Here is a 21,318-nt window from a genome sequence, read left to right as displayed (position 1 = left end):
ACACACACACACACACACACACACACACACACACCTACACACCTTAGTGTCTTTCTGTGCAAATCCTGTTCTGTGATTCCCACATTAGTTAATGTTTCATTCCACAGACATTCCACACACACACACTCGATTCTCTCTGTTACACATCTCAACATTACACAATAGCACACAAGGATATTACTTTATCATAATAATGTATTTTTTTCCGCTTGGGATAGGGATGGAGACCTCGGTACTAAACGAAAAAAGTTAAAAACAGGACGAATCTGAGGGGCACGTTCCCTTGTGCAAAAAACACACCATCTATCAGTGTGGCGAAAACTTCAACATTTTTTCCATGAGTTACGGTAGTCACGTGACAAGGAGGTTAGGTGGTTTAGGCTATGTTTCTAATTAGAATTTCTCCAGGTTTTTCAGCCTTATAATGGACATACATACACACACAGCTCTGGAAAAAATTAAGAGACCACTGCAAAATTATCAGTTTCTCTGGTTTTACTATTTATAGGTATGTGAGTGATTTGAGTAAAATGAACATTTTAACAACACAATATTAATGTTTTAACTTAGGAAAAGTTCAGAAATCAATATTTGGTGGAATAACCCTGATTTACAATCACAGCTTTCATGCGTCTTGGCATGCTCTCCACCAGTCTTTCACATTGCTGTTGGGTGACTTTATGCCACTCCTGGTGCAAAAATTCAAGCAGCTCAGCTTTGTTTGATGGCTTGTGACCATCCATCTGCATTTTGATCACATTCCAGAGGTTTTCAATGGGGTTCAGGTCCAGAGATCGGGTTGGCCATGACAGGGTCTTGATCTGGTGGTCCTCCATCCACACCTTGATTGACCTGGCTGTGTGGCATGGAGCATTGTCTTCAAAGTTGGGGAACATTGTCAGAGCAGAAGGAAGCAAGTTTTCTTCCAGGACAACTTTGTACGTAGCTTGATTCATGCGTCCTTCACAAAGACAAATCTGCCTGATTCCAGCCTTGCTGAAGTACCCCCAAATCATCACCGATCCTCCACCAGGCTCTTTTTTGCTTCTCGTTGATGAAGGGCTTTTTTCTAGCTTTGCACGACTTCAGCCCTGCCCCTGGGAGCCTGTTTCAGACCGTCCTCACCGTGCACTTCACTCCAGCTGCCGTTTGCCATTCTTTTTGTAGGTCACTTGATGTCATCCTACGGTTGTTGAGTGACATTCGAATGAGTTGGCGGTCATCCCGGTGAGTGGAGAGTCGTTTTCGCCCTCTGCCGGTCTGTAGCTTTGGTGTCCCTAATGTCTGCTGCTTGACCTTGTTCTTATGAACCGCCGTCTTTGAAATTTTAAGGATGGAATTGAACCCTTCTTTTCCTCACTCAAAACTTTTCTTTTCAATTCTTCTGGCATGGTCAATAGTAATTACTTTTGAGGTACTACTAGCACTGTTTTTGCCATCCAGCTGGTCCTATTGCAAGAGGACAGTGATGACCACAGCAGTGGTTTTTATACTTTTCCTCATTAAATGAGATCTGGTTCAGGTGATCACCTAATCAGTACCTCATTATGTAGAATGAGGTGTGCCTGTATTGGAATTCAACTGACACTGGAATGGAATGGCTGCCATACATGTAGAGATGCTGATTTAAGAAAAATTTGGAGTGGTCTCTTAATTTTTTCCAGAGCTGTATATATATGTGTGTGTGTGTGTATTCCATATGTAGGTCATGTTACTTCAGTTGACCTTGGAGGTGTATTTCTACATTATTGTCCCTCACGATCAAATCTGGAAGGGAATCATTGATTGGTCTCTTTTCTTTCCTGTCACACGCTTTATCGCTGACACCACTGGGACAATTTTAACGAAACTTTGGTGAATTATGGGTTATGGGTTGTTCAAGACAAGTCTGAAACTCGGAAATATAAGCTCAGAGTGGGAAACATTCATCTGAACAGCCCCCCAACTCGTAATTCCAGGTGGGACTTGTGATAACCTACCTTTTCTGATGCTCTTTCTGCTTCATGCTCAATACTTACGGGCAATAGAATATAAAGCTGTCTTTGTACGAATTGGTTACTGGCCTAGCAAAATTGCACTGAATATAAATAATCTGATCCAATGATTTTGGCTGCTGTCTGTAAGAACATTTATAATGCACTATTCCGTGATGGCACAGAGTGTGTCCATACCTGTGTCAAACTCATCTCATGGCATGCTTTAACACTGCCCTCCCGACACCAAAACTAACCCTCACAACACATTATGCTGTCAAATAAAGCAAGATTGATAATTCTACAACATACGCTGCAAACGTGAGCTCTGATAACTCAAATTCCTACATGCGACAACATGACAAATAGGGTTAGGATATAGGATATAGGAAAATATGTTATGAAGGACTTCTCCTTTGGCTTTACAATATCCTAGGCGAGAGACGGGATGGAACGGGGGGAAATGTAGGGGGGGCACTTGATTGAACATTTATTTTGTGTGCGCGTCAGGGGGGACTGGGTACAAACTCAAAGACTGTAAAATTATTTCTTAAATATGGCAAACTGAGCAAAATAACCATTAGTTTGAATGACGGTCTTTGTGTTTTTGTTGTCCACTGCCCAAACAACTTTGTCTCTGCTGCTCCTCTGTAACACAAATACAGGTAGGCTATGTGCATATTTTCGGGTGTCTGTGCATAGTAACAAACCCCATACAATAATATGACTTTTAAATCATGCCTACAGTAATGTAGTTCTTCAAGCATTCTACTTAAAAAGGGAGCCGACTATCATAAAAATATAGTATAGTCATTCAGATTCTGGTGACGCGAGAGGATCTTAACAGGTCTTCCTGTTGAAGATGTCACACCAAAGATATGTGACAACAGTGATTGGATTTTTATAGTTTAATAAATCAATACTAAATTCATTTTCTCTCACACACACACACAACAATCAAGTTAATTATAAGCCAATCTCCTTCCAGAAAGCTTTTCCAGTAATTAGTCCTCACTCAGACAAGAAATTAACAACAAAATGCTGCGTTCCCATAACTCTAACATCAATAATAATATCCAGTCAATGAGCAGATAAATTAATTCACATGTTTGTCTCTGTTTTGGAATAAACAAGATAGCACTTTTGATCATTCTGTCTATTCAGAATAATCCTGCTCAACTACATTTTTATTGTTCAAATGTGTAGTTGATACTTCTGAGGGCCATGGTGGACCAGTCCACTGTCCCTGAGAGTTGCTGAGGGGTTCCATACTGTATGCAGAGACACAATGGTTAATGAAGTCATTCTCATTCAAACAATCTGGAAAATATTCTTCTGGATATAAAATGAGCCACCATTAACATCTAATAGTATGCTACTACAGTGCTTTTGATTCTCTCAATAAATACAGTGCCATTCATGAAATGTTCTTGTGGTTAAAACGCTATTCAAGGTTCGACAGACTCTTCCAGTCTTCCTGGGTTCAGGCAGGTCTACATTCATCCCTCTGTTCCGTGTTGATGGTCCTCATGTGAGGAGCTGGCCATCTCTCAGGTGTTTCTTCAGGTGGACCTGCAGGCCGCTGGCCACTGTGAAGCTCTTGGGACACTGTGAGCAGCGGTACGGTTTCTCCCCAGAGTGAGTCCTTTTGTGTTTCTTCATGGTGTCTCCGTCGCTGAAGGTCCTGTAGCAGTAGGGGCAGCTGTACGGCCTCTCTCCCGTATGGATGCGGAGGTGCCTCCTCAGGTTGCCCCTCTGCGTGAAGCTTTTGGAGCACCAGGTGCAGCGGTGCGGCCTCTCGCCCGTGTGAGTGCGCAGGTGTCGTCGGAGGTCGGCCGACTGGGCGAACGACTTGCAGCACCAGTCGCAGGCGTAGGGTTTCCGGTACTGCAGATGGAGGCGGAGGCTGCACGCCTGGCTGAAGGACTCCCCGCAACGGGGACACCTGTGCGGGCGCTCTTCCTGGAAGCTGGTATCAAAATCATTTCCCCCCTCGAATGGGATGCCCTCCTCAGGCCTACGGTCCGCTTCGTGTGTCTGTGGGTCAGGCCCACGTGGCACTTCTGCTACAGCCATATCTGAGGCCTCCCTTAACCCAGCCTCTTCTGATGGGTTATGGGCCAGGACCAGGGGTACAGGACAGTCAGGGAAGCCGGAATCTGAATGAGATTCCGGGTTAGACGCTGTGATGTCACACTCCTCGGGTTCCATTTTGATTGGTTCCTGGGTTTGGTGAGGGGAGGGGTTTTGGTTCTCCACCCTGAAGGCTGCTGCCTCAAGGCTGGCACTGGAGGCTGGTACAGAGTGGGTATTCAGGGAGGATGGAGAGACCAAAGACGGACCGTTTCCAAATGCCTCTGGAACGACATCAGGCTCTATCTTTGTGAGAGACTCCAGTGGGCCGGCCTTTACTTCCATCTGACTGAGATTGAACTGAGACTCCATTTCTCTGCGCCCCAGGTTTTGATCTGTGAGGCTCCCATTCTGACACGCCACCCCCTGGTTCTGTGTCTGGGGAGGCCCGGATCTGTTTACCTGGTTCTGTTGGGTCGGCCCGAGGTCTGGACCTTTCACATGACTTGAGTGCCATTCCTGCTCACAGTGCTGCTGCTGCCCAGAGGGAGAAAGGGGGATGGACCTGGAGGGTCCTGAACGAGAGAGAGGGGAATGTGAGGGACGACAAGGGGTTTGAGTTACAGTATGTTCAAACAGGAGTGAGACCAATCCAATGTGTCTAAAGGGTTTGGGAGCTGGACCTGTATTAGCAGGTAGGCTAACTACATGCAGAGTGTCTATACTATATACATCCAACTGTAAAAAGTAGTCGTCCTAAACGGGGCTAATAGCCAGAGTGTCCTTTAGGACAGACTTTTTACAGTTGGATGTTGTAGAAGTCTCGTCACAGGTAGGAAGGAAGGCACAGGAGATACGGTGACTTAGCTTCAAAAAGGTAGCAGACCGCTAAACGGCGACTCACATCGCAGATTTGAAGACATTTCTACGAGTAAAATCGTCTCGCATTAGCGTCTGCTTATTTAGTTTTGTAGATAGGGGTACAGTCAACTAAAAAATAATTCACTTGTCTCAGACATTTCCCGATTTCAGTCAGCATTCCGAAAGATGGCCCACCAGAAAAAAAAACTTAAAAAAAACACTCGCATTCACACTAGGTTCGCTGTTATTAACATTATTTTTCTCAAACTCAAATTATTTATCGTCCTTTAAAAAATAAAAAAACAGGTCAGAAATGTCACAACCACAGCATAGGTAGGTAGATTGTACACGGGTCAGGTGAAGGCGTGTTATTTCCCCCGGTGGCCATTCTACGGAATACTGACTGACATCGGGAAATGCCTGAAGCATTAACTGAAGTTAATTCTTTCCAGTTTACTGTACCGCTATCTAAAAACTGAATGAGCAGACGCTAATGCGAGGCGATTTTACTCGTAACCCTGTCTTCAAATACGCGATGTGAGTCGTCGTTTAGCGGTCTGCTACCTTTTAAAGCCAAGTCACCGTATCTCCCTCCCGTGCCTTCCAATCTGTGACTAGACTTCTACAACATCCAAATGTAAACAGTCACAAACGGGGCTATCTAAACTACATGGATTTCAGCATTGCTCCTCACGACCTATGTGAGTTAGACTCCGAAACACTCAAAACGTTTAGCTCATTTAGCTTATTTGACGTCGTTGAAAAGACTGTATTTCATAAGTAAGTCGCTGTTGAATGTGTCTTACTCAGCCAGTCTGTCTCGGCCTCCAGGAGAACGATGTCACGGAGCTGTCGCCGTAAGCTCTCGTTCTCCCTCTTCGTCCGAGCCGTCTCCTCCCGGTACTCTGTCACCGTGTCGCCGACCACATCCAGAATCTCCCTCACCGCTGCCGTTAAACGCTCCGTCAGGTAAACATTCAAAAGCTGCAGCTTGGTCATTTTTAAGACATAAACTAGAAAGACAAACACAACCAAATGCTGTCTGTGTCACGGATGTTGTGAGGTGTTGCTCTTCTTTTGTTGTAAAGGACGTTGACGTGTGTTCGGGGGCTTGTATCGCCGTCTGCTGTTGGGGAGGCGGGATCGGCAGGAGACGGTAGCTTTGTCTCGTCTGTCTAAAAACAATGATGTTTCACTATGCCACAGGGAGGCAGCACACACTCATTTTCAAAGACACTTAAAACAAAAAGGGGGATTAGGTTCATCTTGTCCTCTGCTACTGTCGGTCTTTATTTGGTTGATTTTCAGGATGAGAGTCTGTGTTTAATGGTCAAGCTCCCCCATGACAACTGTATTGTTTTTATTTTCTTATTTGATTATTATTTAAGGATGGTGAATGATTTTATATGTGCAAATGTTTTTTTTATTGTGCCCTGACCTCCTTTTATCAGTGTCCTCATCGACATCCCAGGAACATTCTGCTACAGCCGGAGGTCAGGGGTCAGGGGTCAGGGGTCAGGGGCCTGAACATTCTCAGTGACCCTCTTCCCTCCTGGATGAGAACCTTATTCTACAACGATGCCCATATTAAGAATATCAGATAATTTTCTACCACATTATTCAACTAAGCATATTTCGCCCCACTCAACTCAAGGAGAAGTCTAGCCAGTTCTAAGGTTCACCTCACCAATATCAACCACCTCACCACCTTCTCGGGCACTTAGCCTATCAAATGAGGGGTTGTGTAGGGATTGAATGCCTGACATGGTCCACCATACAATACGATTGAGTCTGACAAAGTCAGTGTGTTCATATAAGGAAGTCAAAATGTGATAAAAAAAATGTGTTTGTAGTGAATGGATCTTAAAACAATCAGAAAACTGAACTGTGCCACAGAACCACTCCCATAATTTTACCTTTGTTCCGGCTGTAGTTTATGTTTCCCAAATACTAAACATGAGTGCTTAATTTGGACATTATATTAATCTGTCCCATTACTTATCTTCTCTAGGGATGCTCTGCCAGGCCTGTACTGCAGCCATCTTCAGTTGCCATCAGCCATCTTCCCTAGTTGCTATGACAGCGTTTTTGTTTTGATGTATAATGAAACGTCATCCAATTCATTTGGAAGCATTTGCTTGTACTCAGCTAGCTATACATGACCATATTTCACAGATGAGGTGGTATGCTGTAAATCTCAGGCAGATCCTTTTTTATCCAAACATTCCTCTTGCAATCACTCTGATACCTGAGGATATTTGTCTTATGTCTCTTTTTCCAGACCACTGCAGGCTTTTTAGGTACTTTTTAGCAAACTGACCTGACCATCCTTTTTGAGGATAACTAGTGGTTTGCACCTTACAGTGAAGCCTCTGTAGTTCGGCTGGTGACGTATTCTGTGGATGGTAGCCTCTGACACATTCACTCCTACCTCCTGGTGTTTCAGATCTGTGGGACAGTTGTTTTGGGGTGTTTCTTCATTATGAGCATTCTTCAGTCATCCACTGTAGAAGTCTTCCTGGGCCTTCTAGTCTGTGCGATTGCTGAGCTCACCGGTGCTTTTTCTTCTTTTTAATGATGTTGATTTTGGCAAGCCTAAGGTTTTGACTACATTTCAGATTTTCTGATTTTTCAGCCTAATAAAGGCTTCAAATTCCACCTACTTTAAACACTGTGTTGAGCACACCGTCACACTTAACACAGGTATCGGTAAGTGAAATTCAAGGTAAAAAACCTACAGTAAGTAACCCCATTCTCAGGCTGATTGCTGCACGTGTGCATATACAAAAGGAGAAGTTCTGGTGGGCAAGATTAAAAACCTAAGAAAAGCCTTCTGAAATGCTGTGTTCCCAGTGAGCCACCGTACCCGCTGGGAGTTGGGTTTGTCGTCTGGACCGCGCCACTATCGGAGACACTTATCCGCTCATATCAGCATCCCGACTCAATCGAAAAGACAAGCGTCTCCAACTGCAGCCATGGAGATTGTGTGGGAGAGGATGCTCTCCCTTAATTCGATTCATTGATTAGATAATTCAGTCAGAAAGGCCTAATGAAATCCCTCAAGGTTAACTACCTCCCAACTGTCTCCCTCACTATCTTGCTCTCTTCATCTCCCCCCCCCCCCCCCCCCCGCCCCCCCCCCCCCCCCGCCCCCCCCCCCCGCCCGCTATTCTCTCTTTGGTGAAAGACTAGGAAAAGGAGGAAGTATGAATGGTTACACCATCTGCAGTCCTTTACTGCCACTTTAAGAAGGCAAAGATTGTTACTTTACTTTGATGTAGGATGGCGGTCATGGAATTTGATGGTCATGGAACGGTCAAAAATGAATTGCCATGCAAATAACCGTTGTAATTTCCATAACTGTAGGACGATGGGAGGCCAGGTCCTCTTAATCTATTTTGCCCCCTGATGTTGGCAAGCTACTCTGTTACTAGCATAGAAATGCCTACAAAGTTTGTGTTGGAATAATCGCTAATCATTGCTAACTTGCTTGCCAGCTAAACATTGTATCTGGTAGCAACAAGAATCACTGCCTTGAAGGCTACTGTTTTCAAGCGGCCCGTCTTGATTTTGGGCTTGAGAGTGTGGCGAAGCAAACAAGTCAAGTTTACAGACAGAGCAAATTACTTAAAAACTCATAAACAGACATACACATTTACAAGAGGCAACTAGTCTTGCGTATCCATACCTCCAAATCACATTCTCACGCCTCCTTTGAAGGTCTGGATGATTTTAGATTAGCTGATCTGGCTTGGATTGAACTAGATGGAGCGATTGGAGAATGTGCTTGCAATTTATTGGATGTTACATTCCAAGAACCATCCCCCCTATACATATACATACATATATAGGAACATTTGGAGAAAAAAGCATCTGCCCAAGATTTACAGCATACCACCTCATCTGTGAAACATGGTGGAGTCGGTGTAATGGTTTGGGCATGTACAGTGTAGCTGCCACTTGAACTGGCTAACTTGTCTTAAGTGATGATGTTACTGCTGACAGCAGTAGTAGAATGATTTCTGAAGTGTACAGAAACATCTTGTTTGCTCGAGTACAAGCAAATTCATCGGATGGCGGTTCATCACACGGTAAGACAATGACCCCAAACATACTTTCATAGCAACTAAGGAGTTTTTCAGGGCCAAAAAGTGGAAAGTTCTTGACTGACCAAGTCAATCTTCAGATTTAGGTCCAATTGAAGATCCATTTAATTTCCTGATGATAAGATTTTAGGCAAAAAGACCTCAAAACAAACAACAACTGAAGATGTCTGTAGCACAGGCCTGGCAGAGCATCAGCAGAGAAGATACCCAGCGTCTGGTGGGGTCAATGGGCTGCAGACTCCAGGCAGTTACTGCATTGTCGACCAAAGAAGAGAACACTCCATTCGAACTCTAGTGCGCACCGGAAAAGGTTGGTCTCGGGTCGTCTTTCAGTAGGTTAGGGTTTGGCTAGTCTTACAGTAGATTAGAGTTTGGGTAGTCTTTGAAGTTTGAGGCATTTGAGAGGATCTGAGCAAAGCTTTGATCTACAAACTATCTGTTGCAAGAACTGACTACTGATGTTGTGATTAAGACTTGTGAATCTGCTCAGACCGATCCCCTCGAACGTGGAGCGTGCCTCACCATATGCTATGGTGTGGCGGCCGTAAGTGCTTACAATTATTGATGAGATTCACTCATAAATAATGCGCTGTTACACCGTAAATTCTTTATTGGTTAAAACGTGATTGACGCAGGATTAACTAACTCATTTCTGTCCAATTAACAGATCAACAGATTATCACGTCATCATCTGTCACATATCACATCTATCAATTTTAGTGAGCTTGGAATTTGGTAATCACCAGTTACACAAATTGGCAATATGCCTGCGTTTGGACTTGACGCGTCCGGCTGAAAGTAGAGCCCTTTGTTTGAAAAAGTTTGAAACAGTTTAGGAGTGGCCTCGTTTTAGGAAGGTCAGGTCGAGCTTTAAGGTTTACTCCCAGTGATGTGGTGGAGGGTAAACACACATAAGTGCCGTTTACACACCTTTTAGGGGGTGAAAAGCATTTACCCACTTTTGACGAAAATTCGATTTACCGTAGTCATTTTTTTCCGGTGTTCAGTATTTACCCACCATATCTTCTACCACTATCCCTGTTAACTAGCTACGAGTGTTGAATTGGTCTCTAGTGTGTTAAACTTGACTTGTATGTAGGGTGAAAAATGTGTACAAATCTCTCTCTCTCTCTCTCTCTCTCTCTCTCTCTCTATATATATATATATATATACATTTAGGAGTTGTTAGTTATGCTCAATTGAAAAATCTCCTTACACAGACATATATAAAGTATGGAGATCCCTTCTTCACTTCAGTCGCCAGTGCTGTCTCCCAGGAGATGCCCTCTCCTCCTCCCTTCTCTGCTGTGGCACATTGCGTTCTTTCTCTCCCTCTGCTAAACCCAGCCATTCAGATTGTATCTTCTTACAGGGTGAGATGCGGAGAGATACGCAAATCCCTGAGATTGAGGGAGGAGAGGAGAGGAGAGGAGACGAGGGAAGGAGGGTAACAGAAGCAAAAAAAGGATCACAAAGTACTTTTCCAGTGACCGCTTGAAAATGAATGGAAACATGTCTGATGTGTAGGGAAAATTGGTTTTTTGTTTCTCATCATCAGGCTCCATTTTGGAGGGGAGGGGGGGGGGGGGGGGTGGGGGCTGCTTGTTTCTTCTGTTTCTGTTCCATTTCTATTTGTTTTATCTCCCCATTGTTATTTTTTGTTATTTTCTTTGTCTCCTTACCCACCAGAATTGTCATTTCCTTCAAAAGACCCTCTATTTTGTTTTGGGCAACGTAACGATTTATGTGTTGTGTCAGAGTCAGTGCTCGGTTGTGACCTCTAACATGTTCCGAAATAAAAAAGGTCTCTTGGTTCAGAGCCTTAACACAGCAGAATCATGAGGTACGGGTTCTCATTAAGTTTCCCTCTCTATTTGCTGTTCTCTCTCTCTCTCTCTCTCTCTTTTACCTTTGATTCCCAGACCCCTCCTTTCTCCCCCCCCCCCTTCCTCTCTGCTCTCAACTGCATTATGACAGTCTGGGAGATGTTCTCCCTCTCTCTCTGCCTGCTCGATATCCCTGCCTTCATCTGTATCGCTCTCTCTTTTCCCATCCCCTTTCTGCTTTTGCCATCTGTCATTTCAACTGGCTCTTTTTCTCTCTTCTTCTCACTCTTGCTGACTGCATTCCCCTCTCAGTATGCCTTGCTTTCTTTATCCCGCTCTGTACCTCACTGTCTCACTGCTACGTGTTGTTTACAATCTGAACACAATCCATCTCAATATCTGTTTGATAACATCTTGTTTTTTTTTCTCTGCTTGTCAGCAATTTGTAGCTGCCTCTATTCTTCTCTTGACCTCCAATCACCTTTTCTTTGTACTGCGATCTAGCCTTCCTCCCCAGCATTTCTTTCTCTCCCTCTCTCTAGCCCTGTCTCCCTCCTCCTTGTTCCCATCATCCTCTGCCCACCAACACCCCCCCCCCCCCCCCAACCCTCTATGCTGCTCCCTTCTCCTCTTCTTCTCTCTCTTCTTTTCCAGCCACAGTGGCAGAATCTTTTAATAATTTATATGGTTTTAAAATTCAAATGAGAGATTTTTTATTAACACTGGGAAGTCAGACCTCCGTCCCCGCCCTGTCCCCGCTTCTCCAGTTGCTCTTCCTCCCTGCCAACCGTTGCCTTGACAACCGTAACATCCTAGAAACAGCGAAGTAGACATAAAGCCCACTTTCCCTTTTCTCTCTCTCTCTCTCTCTCTCTCTCTCTCACACACACACACAAACACACAAACACACACACACACACACACACACACACACCAATAGTGGGTTTCAAGCACATTTTTCTGGTAGCAAACACAGGAAACACACCAGACACAGAGATAACATGATGTAGCATTAGCATGTGAAATAGAGTTAGTACTCAACTAGGGTTTATTCACAAGGCTTCTTTCAAACATGATCAAGAATAATCAATATTGGATCAATACAGTGCTATATCAACGTCTGATTAACATATTTGTGAGGTGTACATATACTGTATGCTTAAAGCAATCAATTAAGGCATGCACAGGCAAGTCTGCACAAAAGTCTGATTCAGGATTATAGCAATCAGTAACAACAATAAGAACATCACAGGTTAAGTTGCTTGCACGGTCCCTTTCATGTCTCAAGATGCGAAAGAGACTATATCAAACAGGAACTATATTAGATAGATTAGGAAATAAATGATATTAAATAGGAAACAGATCATTGTGAGCAGAAAATACAGAAAGTAAAATCAGTGGTCCGAAGAATGTTAACGTTTAAGGTTTACGTTAAAAGTTGAAGAAATAAAGACCTGAGAGATCAGAAAAATGACATAGAAGTGATGCATAAAAGCGGTGACGTTCACTCAGCTGGTGCCATTGAAAGACATTCTTGTATAAATGATCTCGTGAACTGGTCATACTTGTAATTACATAAGATATCTATCTACGCAGCATATTAATTGTGTACCTGTAAACATGCTTTTAAGGGTAGTTTTCCTTTTCAAGAAAAAGCTCAGAATATACCAGTTGAATAATAGCAAAAGACAGAAATTACGGGAATGTCGTTTGTCTTTGTGTTTGTGCTGTAACATTGTGATCTGATAAAGATAAAAACAATTACAAAGACTAACAGAAATACCAGTGGAAATATTGATTATAAAAATAAAAGTAATACTTAGTAATACTTACAATGATAGTAGAATAATACAAATAATAGCACTGAAAGGTTAACAGTCAATATTATTCATAATTAAAGCAAAAGGAAAGCAAAGGCATAAAGGTATATGTCATATAAATATATAATACGCAGTTATATACAGCTCTACCATGATCTACCATGTTGTGCAAGCTGGTTACATATATATTAAAAGTTGTGCACAACCACTGAAAACTGAGAAAAAGCCAAGCATTCACAATGAGCTGAAAATTGTTTTGCATATGTGGTTCGTAAAACAGACATGCTACAGTTTGTCATGAAGGGGTGAAGGAAGTAGGGAGGCGATGCTGAGACCCTCGCTAGCCCCCAAACCTCAGACCCTCCCCTGGCACTTCCTGGCATCTTCATTTGATCTATCCAATGGGAAAGCTTCTCTTTTGCACCCTGTCCTATAGTCAGGGGAGAGTCCAGGATTCAGAAGACAGGGGGCAGCATTTAGAAAAACCTCCATAGCGTGTTCTGTCAACATGCCTGTTCGGTGGCAAACTGCGGTGATCGCAAACAGCATGGATGAATGAAAGTCAAACGAAGTGGAGGCGTACAATTTGAGCAGAAATACGTATATATCAAATTATTTACAGTGCTACTCAATAAGCCTCTCAGCTACATAAAGAGGCCCTCTGTGTAAAAGCATTAAACCAAACCTCAATTAAATCAGTCAAAGTGTAAACACTGTAGAAAACATTGTAAACATGCACTGGGAATTGGAGTCAGGAAATGAAGTGTGCATTAGTATAATATGATACCTTTAGGCGGTGCATCAACTGCTTTGTCAAAAAGCATCTGGTGAGACACAAGCACACACACACACACACACGAACACAAACAGACGCGCACACATACACGCACACACGCACACGCGCACACGCACACGCACACATAGAACTTAGCTTGAGAGACACAAGCCAAAAGAGTGCTGTCCCTACGTTTCTTGGCATACATTCCAGGCTTTGGCACACTGAGACACCGACTCCCCAAGGATGAGAAGACACTGCTCAGTGAATTCTAACGAGACAAGGGCAAACACTCAGCAGATACTGTCAGGCCAATACTGAGCAGAGAGATACAAAGCTAATCACGGAGGGGCAAATACTCCCCCAAGTGTTTCTAATTCTGTTCAAAGAGTGGCAAGAAATCGCATTTATTGGAGAGGGACATGAACAGAAAATAACATACTGTAATAGGCATACTGTCTAGAGAAGGAAAGCTAAGCAGAGGAGGGAGATGCACTCTCTTTAGAACGCTTTATTCCAGTAAGGAATTTGTACTATCAAGGAGGAGGTAGATATTGGCCAAAGTGGGGCAAATGCAGTCTTCCCCAAAAATTTCTCTGTGCCTTGGGTGTTTTCTATAACCACCTCACTCTGTATTAATACAGTGTGTTCAGTATAGTGGAGTTTTATTTATTATTTATCCTACTTCGGTAGAAGACCGCATCACAGAGACACACAAACACACCCCTCCTCTTTGCCTCCCCATCTGCGCAAAACAAAGGACTGCAGTTCAGCGGTCACCCAATCCTTCCCCCTCTCTCGCCTGCTCTCCTGGTAGTTATCTCTTCCTTTCTCAGCCAATGGGAATGAGCTGTTTGGCTGTGTGGGTGTGTCTACCATTCTACCATGAGTCGGTTCTGTGTCTACCTGCCTGTCTCTCTTCTGCTTTCTCTGTGTGTGTGTGTGTGTGTGTGTGTGTGTGTGTGTGTGTGTGTGTGTGTATTTTTGAGTATACAGTATGTAAGTATACAGTATGTGGGTAACCAGCCTCTACCAGCCTCTACCAGCCTCTACTAAAAGACGAATGACGAAACAAAAATAACATGGAGCCCAGTTTTCTAATCGAGCTACAGATCGTCCAATCTGTCAGAACACAAAATAACCAAAAAGACCCTCCTTCATCATCCATCAGCTTTCATCAATCCATCACATTGATCTAAGATCAATTCAAGTGCTGTTCCTGCCTGACTCTGTTCTCTATTCCATGTAAATCCGACTAGTTGAGATTTTAACGGGCGTCTCAGATGAAATATTTTCTTGTTGTTTTACAGCGATGTGGAGACTCAATCATGGAGTTAATCCCATTACTGAGAAAGCAGATGTCCTTTAAAGTGACAACGAAGCTCCACATTTGGCACACTGGAGCGACTTGGGGGAGGAGAAAACGAGAAACATAACACAATGCAACCTTTGCAGCAGACGCGTTTTTAGACACAGGGTAAGATATGTTTTTAGCGGGGGAGTCAGTCTTATCGTCCTTCTGTTATCCCTCCATATGCTCCTGACAACACCTGCTTTCTGAGTGATGGTGGCAGCGGTGGGATCCGTGGTGTAGGAGGGAGAGGGGAGGGGCTCGTCTGTTTGGGAGATCCATGCTCGTGCGGCAGAAAACAGGAATACAGACAGGGGTGGGTTGCAGTGCTTTGATAATAGTCTCGTTCTTTTTTTTCTGTGTGCAGTCTTGCCAGCCTGGTTCTGGTTGCCATGGTGACCCTCAGGATTTTAATATAACTAATAAAAAAAGAGAAATACAGGGCAGTTATACAATATTTCAAGTGAAAAACAATCACTGTAGTCATATTCAAACCAGACACCGCAAGCAGCAGGTACACAGCCAACCTAGCCAAACTAATCATCGAAACCGATACTGTCAGACTCAAAAAGTACAAACCTAAAGACTCAAACCAAACACAAATACGTGACGAGATAGCAAAGCTCACACAGAGAAGACAAGAAGGAAAACACAGTAACAGGTAAACAACAGACAAACAAACACAGACCTAAACCAAAAGCAAACAAAACGCTACACCAACACATTGCAAACAAACAGAACCACGACAAATGACTTCAGAGCCCAGACGGTTGGGGCACTCACTTCCCCAGTTGATAACAATGGCTGCGGTGATGATGATGATCCCGCCCACTAGTGAGACGATGGATAGCACCATGGCGTTACGGCCCAGGCGCCGTGCCCCGTCCACGTTCCCTTCCTGCAGGCTGTTCCGGGACTGGAGAAACAGGGTTGTACGTTAAAGGGAAGGTCCTAAAAAGCCACAGTATATGACCAACACACAAACAATGACTGTACAAACATGTTAGTCATTCACAAGTTACACACACTGAAATATATTCATAAGCCAGTGCATGCAAACACAACACACACACAACACACACACACACACACACACACACACACACACCACTATTATGAACATTGGGGTCACACTCCCAAGCGCTCACACACAAAGTACATGGAAGACTCGTACCATAACAGAGAAGGTCAGGGCTACGATGTTGATCGGCCACAGGGGGCAGAAACAGGAGAGAATAGCCAGGATCAGGTAGTCTCTGGGTTTAGACCCGTCCGCTGCTCCCTCCATGATGGTGCTGGGCTGGCGGGTGAGGGAGGGCCGGGGCGACCCCGCCGCATGGCCCAGGGACCCGGAGCGACTGCCCTGCCGCGCCCGGCCGTTCAGGTGACCGCCTGGCTTGGTGGGATGCTGCCTTCTGGGAGACGACAGAGAAGACGCACGGGGGGACTCGTCTGGGGCAGGACAGACTCCATTATCTGGAGAGAGAGAGAGAGAGAGAGAGAGAGAGAGAGAGAGAGAGAGAGGGTGAGAGAGAGAGAGAGAGAGAGAGAGAGAGAGAGAGAGAGGAGAGAGAGAGAGAGAAGTTGGGGGAGGTGGACAGAGAAAGAGAGAAAGAAAAATAGGGGTCAGAGTAAGAAATAAGGGGAGTTAAAGGGAAAGAGAGGGAGGGAATATCTTCATTTCATTTCAACATTATATTTTAGATTACCATACTGTATGCCAATCCATGATTTCAGATTTAAAGTCAGTGTTATTAAGAAAAGCAACACCTTGTCATGCCAATGGTCCTATATAGGATATTTGAGTTTGTGAGAATGTGACAAGCTGGCAGGTGGGTGGGTGTGTGTTTGGGGGTTGGGGGGGGGGGGGGGCATATCTGTAAAATCATCAAATCATCAAAGAGGAGCATATCTGTAAATCATCTCTGTCTCTCGGAGTGATTCCCGGACAGACACTCAGCGAAATGAGGGTGCATCCATGACAGACACTGAGTATTGAGTAATAACTCAATGCAACGGCCAGGGAAAGCTCCACGTTTAAGAGGGGTGTTAATTAAGAGTGGAAAGGGGGTGAGGCGGTTTTGAACAGTTTATTTACTGGTCTCCGTCTTCTCACTGATCACGGCGAGGTGGTCCTTGGTCCCCTCTGATTGGCTGGAGTCAGGGGCAGTCCCTGTGCCGGTGGGGGGGCCCTGTTGCTCTGCATTGGTTGGCTGGGAGGTGACAGGGGCGTGGTCAGACTCCCCCTCCGGTTGCAGGTTGCTAGGCTGCTCCGCCTGTCCTTCCTCCACTGCCCCAGGTGCAGAGGTGGGTTGGGGGTCGCTGGGGGCTGAAGACATTGTAGATGGCCGACGATGCTGTTTGTGCTTGCAGTGGTGGTCTTTGAATGAGTGAATGTAGGACTTATGGTGACTTCACTGAAATGAATAAGGAAACATTTACAAAAATAGTAAATTAATTTCACAGGTTATACAAGATAGAAGCCCTTTACCCGATGCACAACCCAAGGTTGGTGGCATTTGTTCCCAGCATCTTGGTAGCTCTAAATTGGCCGACGTATGCAGCAATGAGACAAGACAGACAATACACTCCGTATAATACAACATTATGTACAATGGGTGTGCAAGGTGTGGTAAGATGGGCAAGAATGACAGTTCACAGGTTGCGTAGTGCAATAATAGTGACAGGCTGTTGAGTGTCTGTATGGCACCTGCTCTACAGGGTCCAGCGAGGGGAGGCGGCGGTCCGTTAGAGACCATGATGTCAGGCTGTGTGTCTACTCATGCCTGAGCACCAGATGGAGACTGTTGTCATCAGGACTCTCTCCATGACAGCTGTGTAGAATTGAACCAGAAGGACATCCTCCTACTCTCCTGCTCAACTGGTTGTTTTGCTTTGGCCATCTGATTTGGTCCTCTATACTGTGGGCACCAATTTGCCTTCGGTTTAAAGGTGCACTCAAAGGTGCACTCCGCGCCACTAAGTTTAGTTGTCTTGGACGCTAAGTTGATTCATTTTGTTCAGCAAAGTTTGAGTTAGCGTAGAGGTGGAGGGCAGGTCTCTGGAATGGATAATTATTTATGTTTCTGACAAATAAAATGACTATGTTTGCAGTTGTAGCCTTGGACGCTACATTGATAATTTCATTCAGCAAAGTTGCAGTGAAATAAACGTACTTATAGTTGTAGGAACAAACTTAACCACAAGCTGAAGTGTCTATAATGTCATAATCCAACCACTCAACACACCTACAGTGGCGCGCCAAATTCAACATCTAAGTCTCGCTGTGAAAGTTTAATGAACCTGGCGTGACTTTTCCATGTCTTTCTTTTTATTTTTATTTTTTTACATCAGCTAACTAAATAGGCAATTATCCATTATCACTGCAACCCCCATGGTTTTAGCGTTGGCCGCCACTGTTTAGCGGAAGCGAATCGGAGCCTTGTGAATTCATGTGTTTATTCTATCATCAACGGGTGACCCTAATCTGCCTGCACGCTACAGCCACTCAAAACCAAAAGACAGGCAGACTCAGGAAGAGCACGAGTCTAGCAAAGTGAGACAGTTGTCAGACAACCAATGGAAATGTCATAGATTTTCTCCAAAAAGAGAGCACGTTTTGTTGCATCTACTGTATGTGATTGAATAACACAATACATCAACAAGCTAGCTTGATATAATTAAGCACAAGGAAATGCAATCCTCTCAAGGTTAGTCTGTCTTTCTTCCCAAATATGTAGCTTCATAAAAGGAATGCTGCGGTAAACACTGTTAGCAGATATAAGCAATATGGTACGGCCTTCATCTTGGCTGTGTGGAAATGTTGTCAGAGTACTTACACCTGTGCTTAGACAGTGCCTTCAGTATTCACCGCCCCCCCCCCCCCCACCGCCGGGACTTTTTCCACATTTTGTTGTTTCAATCTGACATTAAAATAGATTGAATTTATGTTTTTTTGTGACTGATCTACACAAAATTCCAAAGTGTCAAAGTGAAAATACTTTTTTTTCTTTTTTACATTTTTACTAATGAATTGCCCCACCCATCCAAACTCCACCCTGCAAACCTTTAGGCCACACCTCTCCTGGTCGTACACCTTTTTCAGCCCGTGAACTATTTGAGGAAGGCACTGCTGATGAAACGTCAGAGGGATTAAAATCGGTGTCAAACTGATTAATGAAACTTCTAATAAGGTCTGGGGGTGTGTTAGGTTTAGAGTCCAGACATTTCCCAGCACAATTAACCTGAACCTTCTAGCCAGCCCTCCGTGCCCCTTCCTCCCTCCCTCACTGTCTAACGTCTGTCTAGCTGATGTGTCCATCAGCCGTGTCATCACCCGACCGGAGACTTGAAGTAGTCTCATCCCAGGCCTACCGGGACCATGAGTTACGCATGCTAGCAGTTAAGCTTCGTAGGTTTGGGCGACATCAAAATGTTCTTATTGACGATATTAGCCTACTTTAGAAAATATTCACGATATACAATAATATCGTTCATCACTTATGGTGGAGACATGCCAGTGTGTTCAAAAATGAACTGCAGCGCATAAAGTTGTATAGCTGGGGTTAAATAGTCTGGTGAAACATACGAGACATGTTTTCAGCGCTCGATGTGCTTCACCTTGCAAAATGAGTAGGACGCTGCACTTATACTTGTTATACACATATCTGGTTAGAGTTATAAGGGTTCAGAGTAAACCCTTTTACAGACTATTGCCAAGAACAATATCACGATATGCTCCAAACATCACTGATATTGGGCCAATATTCTATATTCTCGAATATTTCCCCAACCCTATAGCTGAGTGGACAAAACGTCCCAAGTTTGCGTCGTGGGTCGGCAAGGGAGGCGCTAGACTTGGATCACTAGTTTGCTTGGCTGACTACTGTGGTCACTGCGGAAAAGGGAGAAAGTCAAAGCGTAGGTGAGTGTAGCCGATGTTATCAGCTGCAAGCTGTGTGGCCCGGCAGGCAAGTTACATCACCCAGACAGAGACTTGAAGAAGTGTCGCTCGCCCTCAGCCATCCATGACTGAGGTCGGTTAGCCATTCAAGACCATGGTTTAAGTAGGCTAGCGGTCCAAAACCATGGTTTAGACTATTGGTTAAAATGGTAGCTTCATATGCACCAGATCACAAGATCTGCAACCAAAAATCTCTGTTCACTCATGTAACATGTCTGATGCTGCATGCATACAGCATGTGGGTATAGGATTACACTGCCTCCCCCTCTTATGGCAAGAGTCTTTCCTTTGTCATTGTTGCCTCTGCTTGCTCTTTGGGGGTTTGGAAAAATCTCGGCACGCCTGTATCATGCTTTAAGATCTGTATGTTTGTATGACAGAGACAGAGAGCAAAGCACTCCTGCTCAAGAGAACTACACATCGCTGATACGCTTAACATGTTACATGGCCTCTGTTTGGGTACTAGCCTACGTTTATATGGGAACCCCTAGAATGCATAATTAACATGCATAAATAACAGCAAAATGAGCAAAGGTGGGGCTTTGTCTCTCATTTGCGCGCTCTCTCTCTCTCTCTCACACACACACACACACACACACACACACACACACACACACACACGCACACAGATGAGTAAAAAGCGAAATGAGCGAACGTGGGGCTTTGTTTCTCATTTGCTCTCTCTCTCTCTCTCACACACACACACACACACACACACAAACACACACACACACACACACACACACAATGACACACCCACTTAGCAGCACATGCAGATAGTAGGCTATATTCAACAAAAGGATGCCAGATATTAAAAGCCATTTACAAACAGCATGCTTATAGTGACTCCACCTACCTGATCTTATTGCATCTGATGAGGCACTATCCTGAACATTGTGCTTTTGTTGAATACAATTCCAAATATCACAAAAAAGGCAATTACAGAAATAAAACCGTAGCTGACACAAAACTTGCCACGCTGGCACGCTTAAAATCTCCACATGTATAAGAATAGTACTAAAACTGATATCGACTACAATCTTTTTTCCTTCTGATAAACGGTATAACGGTACAAACCACGCAGTGGGATGTTAGATTGCGCGCTTGTGCTTGCTACCTCAGCTCTCTCTCTCTCTCTCTCTCTCTCTCTCTCTCTCTCTCTCTCTCTCTCTCTCTCTCTCTCTCTCTCTCTCTCTCTCTCTCTCTCTCTCTCTCCCTCCCTCCCTCCCTCTCTCTCTCTCCCTCTCTCCCTCCCTCTCTCTCCCTCTCTCCCTCTCGCCCGCGCAGAGAGAGGGGGGCGGGATAAAAAAGAGGTATACCTGCTCCCCCCCCCCTTTTTTATCACCATCCTTTCCCTCCTGTTTTTTTTTCTCAGGCTCTATTTTGCTGATGAAGCAAAGAATCTGAACGCCTTCTTCAAACCAAATTATTCATTGTATTCGCTGTATGCGCATGGTCCCTACCGCATTCAAACATTCAACTGTGCTTGATTCATTAACCGATTTACATGGAATTAGCCCATTTCGGAAATTACACCACTTCGCAAAGGTTGATATGCATAATCAATTCC

General features: G+C 44.3%; 2 protein-coding genes across 2 annotated transcripts; both read right to left on the bottom strand.

Annotated features, from left to right (window-relative positions):
• Positions 1-2,872: 2,872 nt before the first annotated feature.
• On the bottom strand, positions 2,873-5,954 carry LOC310809607 (uncharacterized protein). The gene is made up of 2 exons (XM_083676960.1): positions 5,714-5,954; positions 2,873-4,621 (listed from the first exon to the last, which is right to left on the bottom strand). The coding sequence occupies exons 1-2, from the start codon at positions 5,904-5,906 to the stop codon at positions 3,501-3,503; spliced, it is 1,314 nt and encodes a 437-aa protein (XP_083533086.1). The 5' UTR covers positions 5,907-5,954; the 3' UTR covers positions 2,873-3,500.
• Positions 5,955-11,785: 5,831 nt separating this feature from the next.
• On the bottom strand, positions 11,786-17,124 carry LOC310809880 (uncharacterized protein; the record flags this gene model as incomplete). Its single annotated transcript, XM_083677400.1, has 4 exons — positions 11,786-11,799; positions 15,569-15,701; positions 15,960-16,261; positions 16,884-17,124. The coding sequence occupies 4 exons, from the start codon at positions 17,122-17,124 to the stop codon at positions 11,786-11,788; spliced, it is 690 nt and encodes a 229-aa protein (XP_083533526.1).
• Between the last annotated feature and the right edge of the window lie 4,194 nt (positions 17,125-21,318).

This window comes from Argentina silus (genome assembly GCF_951799395.1).
Source record: "Argentina silus genome assembly, chromosome: 9".
NCBI lineage: Eukaryota > Metazoa > Chordata > Actinopteri > Argentiniformes > Argentinidae > Argentina > Argentina silus.
This window is presented reverse-complemented; position numbering and strand designations above follow the sequence as displayed.

What these genes read in the sequence shown, in the direction of transcription:
- LOC310809607 (XM_083676960.1), bottom strand. Translation starts at nt 5,906, where the DNA reads ATGACCAAGCTGCAGCTTTTGAATGTTTACCTGACGGAGCGTTTAACG. An exon ending in GGCCGAGACAGACTGGCTGA is followed by an intron (nt 4,622 to 5,713) that starts GTAAGACACATT and finishes TCTCTCGTTCAG; the next exon opens with GACCCTCCAGGTCCATCCCC.